General features: G+C 38.9%; 1 protein-coding gene and 1 pseudogene across 1 annotated transcript; one reads left to right on the top strand and one right to left on the bottom strand.

Moving 5' to 3' along the window:
- LOC118342054 overlaps positions 1-296 on the top strand; it is a 3,219-nt pseudogene extending 2,923 nt beyond the window's left edge.
- Positions 297-1,790: 1,494 nt separating this feature from the next.
- On the bottom strand, positions 1,791-5,792 carry LOC118341585 (extracellular calcium-sensing receptor). Its single transcript, XM_035679882.1, has 11 exons — positions 5,643-5,792; positions 5,292-5,447; positions 4,975-5,127; positions 4,682-4,882; positions 4,025-4,417; positions 3,774-3,904; positions 3,504-3,600; positions 3,186-3,309; positions 2,555-3,027; positions 2,360-2,440; positions 1,791-2,147 (listed from the first exon to the last, which is right to left on the bottom strand). The coding sequence occupies exons 1-11, from the start codon at positions 5,790-5,792 to the stop codon at positions 1,791-1,793; spliced, it is 2,316 nt and encodes a 771-aa protein (XP_035535775.1).
- Positions 5,793-9,544: the final 3,752 nt, after the last annotated feature.

Here is a 9,544-nt window from a genome sequence, read left to right on the forward strand (position 1 = left end):
ATATTGGTCTACAGGCCTGTCTGTCCTTCGTCTTGGCTTTTCTGGCCCGTAAGTTGCCAAGCAACTTCAACGAGGCCAAGTTCATCACTTTTAGCATGCTGATCTTCTGTGCTGTGTGGCTAGCATTTATCCCTGCTTATGTCAGCTCACCTGGAAATTATGCAGATGCAGTGGAGTCATTTGCCATTCTAGCGTCCAGCTTTGGCTTGTTGTTCTGCCTGTTTGCTCCAAAGTGCTACATTATTTTACTGAAACCAGAACAGAATACAAAACAGCACCTGATGGGGAAAAAGTAACTTGTCATAACTTAACCTTTTTAAAATATTTAAGATTTCCATTCAACACTGTAATTGTTATTTAAACATTGTCTTCACAAATTAGGATTTATTTTACATTTGTTTAAACTGGGCAGTGATAGACAGTTAGCAACTCATATTGCAACATTGTGACTTAAGTACAGTGTACAAGGAGATAAATAAGTTACAAGAAGCTTCTGACTTGTATAACTTGTGTATGATATTTCGTAGGGGCAAATTATTTTGGGGAAAAGACTTCCAGCTTTTTAGTTTTGGATTCATCCAAGGTCAATGGGTTTAGAATTGTACACACTCTAAACGAATAAAATAAATGACAATTAAGTAATTATTGATTGTACTTCAAAATACTCTGATGTTTGCAAAGTACTGTGTGTCACTGTATTGTAACATAGTCAGGCTTTTGTCCTGAGGGAACTAAAGACAAATATTTGCGGTGATTTTCAGTTATTACTTGCTTGTACAGAACCGTGGATCAATAAAGAAAGCTTTTAGATCATGATGCTCTGGGAAATAAATGCACAGGGAGGGGAGGCATCAAACACAACACAGGGATACATCCACCACAGAAAGGACAGCAAAAAAGGTGCACCATTGTGCACAATGATCATGGTTAAAGGTGGAATTGACTGAATTAGACTAAACAGTTAATGATAATGATTACGTAGGCAGGTCAGTAAGAAGACATGTAGAACTTTTTTATTTAAACTACAATCAACTCCATTCCTGCATATTTTGCACACAGTATAAATGTGGTAACGGTTATATGGTTGGTTCTGTCCAATAGGGGATTAATAAAGTATATATCTTCTTCTTCTGGTGTGGTACACTAGAACTGGACTAGAAGTTTGGGTCAAATTATCAATGAAGTTAAAATGTGTAAAACTGAAGTGGTTTTGGATGTCAACTGCATGAACTGATGCTAACTGTGAGGTGAAGAAATGGCTAGGTTTCTCCTGCCATTGCTTAGCTTAATTGCAGTCAAGGCACAATCCTTTGTGTCACTGCCATGCAAATTTGGTAACTGATAAAAAATATAATCATTAATTGTCATTAATTATTAATTATGTAAATTCCATGCCAGACTTATACTTACATACTTACACAGTGGTAACTATGTCGTTTGCAAAGGCACGTCTCCAGAAACCTGTGACACTGTTTCCAGAGTTGAAGGGCAATAACTGCACACAGATACTCCAGATACTACTGACACCACATTGTATATAGAGCTTATATTTTTTATTAATGCAGTTATAGGAATTCACTCAGTAACTCATATTAATTTACAGTAAGAGTGAAACTCAGTTATGTCCTCACTTGAAGCATAGTATTAAAATAATATTATTGAAACATGTTTCATGTGGAATTTTATTTTGTTTCTCATATAAGCAAACATTTTTCTAAATTATTTTCAAATTACAATTTCAAATTTTGCCACACGGCCAGTTAAAATTACCTTCGACATAAAGTCTAAGTTCATTTGACATGTTTCCCAGTCATTCCTTTCTTAATGTTTCTCTCAGGCTGCACTAAAATGATGTAACATTTGGGCACAAAAATACACAGTAACAGTCCAAAACTGGAGGATAATATAGCAAATACTTCCACAGCCACAGTGAACTTCCCAGGAGAGCTGACATAAGCTGGAATGAAAGAGATCCACACGGCCCAGAAGATCAGCATGCTGAAGGTGATGAGCTTGGCCTCATTGAACGTATCAGGTAGTTTGCGTCCGAGGAACGCGAGGAGGAGGCAGAGGAAGGCCAATAGGCCAATGTAGCCCAGGACCAGATAAAAGCCAGGAGGCCATGGTTCCTTACACTCCACAACAATCTAATTATGTCCAACAATACACGAATAGGAGTCAATTAATATATTCAAATTTGCATGAGGGTGTGAAGTAACTAATTTTTTATTATTATCTTTGGTTCCTTTCGAATCTTAATGATAAACATTAAAGTCCTTATGTGTATGATTTGAACATTTCGGACTTTGGGAAGTCCTAATAGTAGTGTCAAAAAAGACACTTTGGGACATTTTCTTACTTTTCCAGTTGAGGCTTGGTAGGTTGGGTTCCTGAATGGGAAGGGAGGCGCACCCAACAGCCAGCCAGCACAGAGACAAAACTCTGACAGCCAAAATGGGAACACTATGCCAATTAAGTAAAACAAACTAAAAACTTAAATGGTCACCAGAAGTTGGAGATTGAGATGAATGGTGCGTTCTTTAGCCCCTCCCACCTGAGGAGCTGTGGTGCACAGGATTAGAGTCCTCTGTTGAGAGGGACCAAACAGCTTCACAGCTCTGGAACCAGGTGCACTAGCCCGGAAAGCCAAGAGAACCACAATGGTCTTAACAAGGAGGCAGGACAGACAGAGGACAAAGCTGATCCCGAATGCCGCCTGGCGGAGCCTACATGTCCATACAGATGGCTGGCCAATGAACACCAGGGAACACAGGAAGCAGAGCTTGAGCGACAGGAGTAATAAGAAACTTATTTCTGAGTTGTTGGCCTTGACAATTGGTGTGGAGCGGAAACGGTGAAAGACACTAGTGATGACGATTGTCAGGATGACACCCAGCAGTGTGAGTGCAACCAGGATGATGCCCATGGTGTCGTAGAAAGACAGGAATTCTTCAACCCCGGCCACACATTTCACCTTGTCTTTGTCTGACCAGTAGTACTCAGGACATTTTGTGCACTCCGTGGAACCTTTGGGGACACATACAGTCAACACACACAATCTTAAACTCTACACAGCAACAGTTTGCATCCACACAACATTTATGTGATTTTAATGGCCTTCTGCTTCTTACAGAACTTCAAACACATATATGAATGAAATATATGAATGAAAAAACATGGGCTACCAGTCTGGTTGCTTATCTCTCCATCTGCACAGGGCAAACAATCAAAGCAGCAGTGGGGCTTTCCGGGACGTCTGGCCTGCCGGCTGCCAGGGGAGCATGGAGCGCTACATTGAGATACAGGCACCTGAACAAAAAGGTGTAAAATTACACACCAATATTTGCTTTGCTGCAGACTACATGCTTGGTGGAACAATGGGTTTTTAGATAAGAAAAATAACATAATAATAATAATAATAATCACGTAGACCAGGTATTCTATGAACAAAACTTAAATATTTAAAACATATATGAAATCAGTTTAGGAGACATATGCCCCACCTGTGACTGTCCTTTTGTCCATACAATGGCGCTCTGCTCCATCTGCAACTGTTGTTTCATTGGAGCCGAGCCATCATAGCTTCCCACTTTGACAAATCTAAACACAACATAAAATTTGTGCAATCAGGCCAAACAATATGTGTCACAGATTTTTATCATAACTTGGATAAAAATTAAATAGCTACAATGAACATGAATGACATGATTCCTTAAAGACACAATTTGTTTTCTTGTGTCTTGAAGATTTTGTTTTGAAGTATAATATTCTACCTAATTTCACCCTTGCTGTCCTTCTGCCAGTTAATGATATCATAGAGGGGGACCGGCTCTCCATTGGAGTCAAAATATACTTTCTCTTCAAACTGGTTGGTGAAATTCACCATCTTCAGATGATGCAGTAACTGTGTGAAATAAGAAAGAAACAGCAAAAAGAACAACAGGACAAAGAATGATTAAAAGAAAATGTAATAATTACATAATTCAAATATTTGATTTAAACATTTTGTAGTTGTTCAACTTACCTGCCTAGTAGTAAATGATTTATGTTTCTCACACAGTCCCTCATATCCTTCAGAACCACAGTTCAATAAAGTGTGCAGAGCATGGGCAATTGCGTATACAGCTTTATACACATTATAAGATATTCTGACCGGGGATACATTAGTATAACTGCTGTCAGTGTACCTCAGATCCTCTGAACCAGTGCATATAGGCTTTTCATCATCTGACGCCTTGAATGTGCTGTATGTTGAATTGTTTTGAGAGTCTGAACTAAACTCAAGCCTACAGCCAAACAGCTCTTCCCAGAACATGTTGACAAATTCCATCCCAGGTTTGGGAGAAGGGCAGACATTCAACAAAAACTCTTTTAAGCCAGGAATACTAACTCCAGGGAAAGAGAAGCCCAGTGTGCCCTCTAAGAGAGGGTGGAAGTGGGGTGAAGTCAGCACACTAGCAGCCACCCAGGATTCACTAGCTACCCACTGGATCCCCGTCACATTTCTCTGAGCCAACTGGAAAAAAAGGCATGAAGAAATTTGATAATGAATGATAGCAAAACAGATTATCACGAGCACCAACATTCCTTTGATATTCCTAATTTGTATATTAACTAACTAAAGCATATTGTCAAATGTTATGCCTAGTTATATACATTAACTGAGACATAGAGTGCTTACCTCTAACAATAGTTCCAGCAGCTGTACCTCAGAAGCAAAGACCACCACTACCTGTGCGGTTGAACTCTGCAGCCTGTCTGCCATTTCTTGTATTTCAGTCACTGTGGGTGATTTGGGGATAGTCAGATGAAATGCCAGACACCCACCTTGTTGTTTAAACTGATTAGTGAATGCTTGGATTCCATAGTGACTGTAGTCATCCTGAAATGTATAGAGAAAGGTGTTGTGAATCATGTTGGCATGGTTAAATTACTTTTTTAACAGTCGGGTGATGAAAAAAGTCTTTATCTCACCGTGGTCTCTATTGTGCCCACCCAGAACCAGCCTAAGAAGGTGACCAGCTGAACAAGACCTCTAACTTGAAAGAGATCACTCGGCACGGTCCGCAAGAATGACGGGTACATACGCTTGTCAGTAAGGCACGTGCAAGTGGCAAAATAACTCACCTATAGGGAGATAAGTTAACTTTATCTTTAATGAGATTTGATAGAAGCCCAAACCAGAACATTATTAAATATTTTTAAACATTGTTGTGTGATGAGTGAGTGGAAGAACAGCGTATAAAACAATGAGTACTGTGTATCATTCTGTCTTTTCATCCCTTTCTTACCAGTGGGAGGTTGAAAGGGCCAAGCACCTGAGCTACAGCTCTTGTAGGGGAAGAAGATGCAAGGCCGATCACAGCAGACACAGGAGAATCAGCCAGACATGAGGGCAAAGTTTCAGGTTGTGTACTCCTATCCATTCTCTCCTCTGTTACATTTTCCTTAGTGTAATTCCCATTTATTTTAAGACTGTGAGGCATTGCACTACTAATTTCAGTGTCTCTCGTTCTGACTGTGGTCAGCATCATATCCTTTGTTGTGTTTTCTATCTTTACTCCTTCCATTTCAGTATTTCTGTCCTTTAGCATATCTAATCTTTTTTCAGTTTCTTCCATTTGTGTCACCTCACTCATCACTGCTGTAGAGTGAGTGACTAAAGAGAAAAGAGCTTGCAGGCTGGTGTGGATATGGTCACAGCTGTCCATGATTCGGTAGCCTAGTTTAACACCTGGTAACAGGCTTGAATTACGGTTAATTTCCTCCACTGCAAACACCATGGTCATCATCCAGCGGAAGGCTCTGTGGTCAAAGCTGCAGAAGTTTAAATAAAGTTGGATGTAGTGTATGTAATTGATCATGAGGCGGAAAAAAACAGTATCACAGCACAACATATATCAGGACATGTAAACAGTTTAACAGCAATACAATATAATCACAGCAAGAGGAAATTATTTCAATAACCTATTTGTGTAACAATGTGAGATTTTTAACATGGAACTCTATCAGATTTGAGTATCCTCACCTCGTGCAAGGTGTGAGCTGAGGTTTGCTGTGGTAACTGTGCTGTGGTTGAGGCGCCACATAATGAAGAGGGAAAAACCCTCCAATCACAACATCTCCTCCAGACTGCAGGGCCAGAGGCTCACTGTCTGTCAGTTTCACACATTGAGGTAAGTTAGAAGCAACACCAATCACTCCCTCTACCCCTAAACCAGTCTCTTCTTCTTTCACCACACCTCTCTCTAAACGTAGTTCTTTCCTTTCCTTTGCATATTTACGAACATCAGAGAACACTGGAAAAAGAAAGATAAACAATGTCCCAAGAAGCAGCCAGGGTGAAGCCCTAACAAGGCTTGAATGCAGTGTCCATACAGACCCCATGAAGACAGTGTGTGTGCTGGAGACGATGGTTCTCCAACAGATTCTCTGAAAGGCTAATGAAGTAGACTATATAAAAACTGTCATGCTTGCTTCATTTCGTAGGTCATACGAGTCATTGTTGGATTAACCAATCACAAAGAAAAGCAACAGTTTTGTTGTTATCAAAAGATTTAATGATGCTTCTATGAGCCTATTCACAATAGACACATCAACCAAGCTAAATTGCCAAAACAGTTTCAGTATCTCTACTGTACAGTACATATTAGAATCAACATGTTATTTATGATATACATAAATAATGTGCTACTATTATGAATGAAAATAACATAGTAACGATTTTTATGACTGGGCAGAAATCATGAAAGTCTCAAATTTAAACATTATTTACATACCAACCAGTCCAAAATCCCACAAGATGAAAAGGCCAAGCCTGAGAGGCAGAAGGACTGCACAAGTTTGTCTGTAAGAAGCAAGACTGACCAATGGAAAACAGATAAACATCCCTGCAAGACGCAGAGGTCGAACCTGGGAATGAGTAGCCACTCAGGCCAACCTGCAAGTTGCGAAACTGACCAAGGGTAGGGATGTATCCAAAACAGATTACATTATATGGGAAACCACAAATAACGTGATTGGAACTGATAGTTACTAGCCTAACCACAGTAACTACAATAACAATGAAACTGAGACAAATGGCTTTAAAAATGTTTGAATAGCCAGACACATGCATTTTAGGTAGAACAGTGGTTATGTGTTTATTAAATATGTATTCACTTAGTCATTTTTATGGCTTAAAAATCTAGGGAATTAAAAGTTCAAAGCTAAAAGTCTGAGAAACCAAGGAACACCACAGTAACTGCACTTACCGCGGTTTGTCTTGGATTTTGTAGATACCGCAATTTTAACATTGTTTTTTTCTCTGAGATAGATAAAGACTGAAAATGATAAAACTGTTTAAACATTTAAAAGGTTATTTTCAGTCAAGAGAATTTTCCGAAAAATAATGAACAACTTCAGTCATTTATCTCTTTCCATTATTTGTGCATTCCCAAATAATGAGAGATTTCGGGCGTAATCATTTGAAAACGCCACTGTTACCATTGCTGTGTAAATTGCTAAAACCCTTTCACTGTAAAAACGGTGACGACACGCACCTATTTCGGGTTGTTTGCATATTTTGCTCACTGCATTTCTGTGACAGATGGAGGGCAGGAATTGATTTTCTACATTGGAAACTATCACAAACTCTGGCTTTCTTTTTTTTGCCAAACACGTTTTTCCTGTTATGTCCTGCAGCTTATCTGCCTCAGCTCCCAGGGATTCTTAATAGTCACTGTTCTACTCTGGTTCCTTTGTTTCCAGTAATAGGCACACAGTAGATGTGATCTGAAAAATATCTAAATCACCTATTTTCTGATGAAAAAAGATAGGTAAAACAATACCGTAACAGCAAATTTGTATTTGGCTTTATAGTATTTGGATTTAATCACTATAATTATAAAATGTGACAATCAAATATAACTAAAAGGAAGTTCAACCCTGTGGTCCCTCTAGTATACCTAACGTTAGGAGAAAGGAAAAAAAAATCCATGTAAATCATGGCCTACCATCTGCAACTATTATGCTCACTTTTCAGAATAATAATAATTATTATATGTCACTGGCAAGTGATAACATAACCAAAGAAAGTTAAGCATAGGCTATAAATAAAGACATGAATGCTAGCAAAAGTAAAATTTTAACTTAAGACAGATCGTTGGTGTAGTTTGTATGCTTTGGATGAAAATTTAAGGCTGGAGGATTCGTCAGCAGCAACAAGACGTATTTCTCCAATGAGGCGACAGGACATAGGTTCCCTGGCTGGTCAAACATAAATCCCCACCTGCTTTCTTTGTTTGTATTTTTGGTGCATTTGTTGACCGACAGCGTTACATATTTCTTCCTTTTCTGGTGGATGATAATTGATTCAGGTTTCAGCTGGCGGTTGCCCTCTTTAGTTCTGCGTCCCATATGCAGCTGCACATCAAGCCAGACTTTTTTGACAAGACCCTTCTGGCACAGTAATACTAATATAATGCAGTCACAGGTGTGTGTTTACATGTTTTTGAACGCTTTGAACGCAGCTGAGCCCATCATAATTAAGGAACTGAATTTTCCATTTTATAATGCATTATTTACCATTTGGAATGCACATTTTAACACCTAAAAAAGGAGGAAAGGAATTTAACTTCTCACCAGATAAAGAGTTATTATCTATAGGACACTGTACAGTGAAAGGAAAACATATCCAGACGCTAATGAGGAAAACTTTAGTCTAATCTCTACTTGTATTTCCCCAGTATGGGATCAATAAAATCTGTCTTATCTCTTACTTAAAGAAAAAATCAAAACATGGAAACATGTTTCATGTGGCATTTTATTTCATTTCACATTCAAATAAGCACAGCAGATTGTTTTTTTAAATTTTGACTGTAAAAATGTCTTTCATAATTTCAAATAAAAAAGTGCGTTCATTTCGGATGTTTCCCAGTCATTCCTTTTTTAATGTTTCTCTCAGGCCGCAGTAAAATTATATAACATTTAGGCACAAAAATACATAGTAGTAGTCCAAAAGTGGAAGCTAATATAGCAAATACTTCCACAGCCACAGTGAATTTCCCAGGAGAGCTGACATAAGCTGGGATGAAAGAAATCCACACGGCCCAAAAGATCAGCATGCTGAAGGTGATGAGCTTGGCCTCATTGAATGTATCAGGTAGTTTGCGTCCGAGGAACGCGAGGAGGAGGCAGAGGAAAGCCAATAGGCCAATGTAGCCCAGGACCAGATAGAATCCAGGAGGCCATGGTTCCTTACACTCCACAACAATCTAATTATTTTCAACAATACATGAATACAGATTAATTATTGTAGTACAACTTGCATGGGATTGTAAAATAACAAATTTTATATAATTATTTTTTGGTTTCTTTCTGACCTCAATGATAAACATTAAAGCCCCTATGTGTAGGATATGAACATGTCTGACTTTCACTCCTAATGGTAGTGTCAAAAAAGACACTGTGGGACACTACTATTCTTACTTTTCCAGTTGAGGCTTGGTAGGTTGGGTTCCTGAATGGGAAGGGAGGTGCGCCCAACAGCCAGCCAGCACAGAGA

This window comes from Morone saxatilis, unplaced genomic scaffold (assembly GCF_004916995.1).
Source record: "Morone saxatilis isolate NCDOM2014 unplaced genomic scaffold, NCSU_SB_2.0 Contig8, whole genome shotgun sequence".
Taxonomy (NCBI): Eukaryota; Metazoa; Chordata; class Actinopteri; family Moronidae; genus Morone; species Morone saxatilis.

Bases quoted from the DNA above. Each gene is read 5' to 3' on its own strand.
- LOC118341585 (XM_035679882.1), bottom strand. From the start codon at position 5,792: ATGATGACCATGGTGTTTGCAGTGGAGGAAATTAACCGTAATTCAAGC. The intron at 3,905-4,024 runs GTAAGTTGAACA...TATTTCACACAG, and splicing joins AATCATTTACTACTAGGCAG to TTACTGCATCATCTGAAGAT. The intron at 3,310-3,503 runs GTGGGGCATATG...CTTTTTGTTCAG, and splicing joins GGACAAAAGGACAGTCACAG to GTGCCTGTATCTCAATGTAG.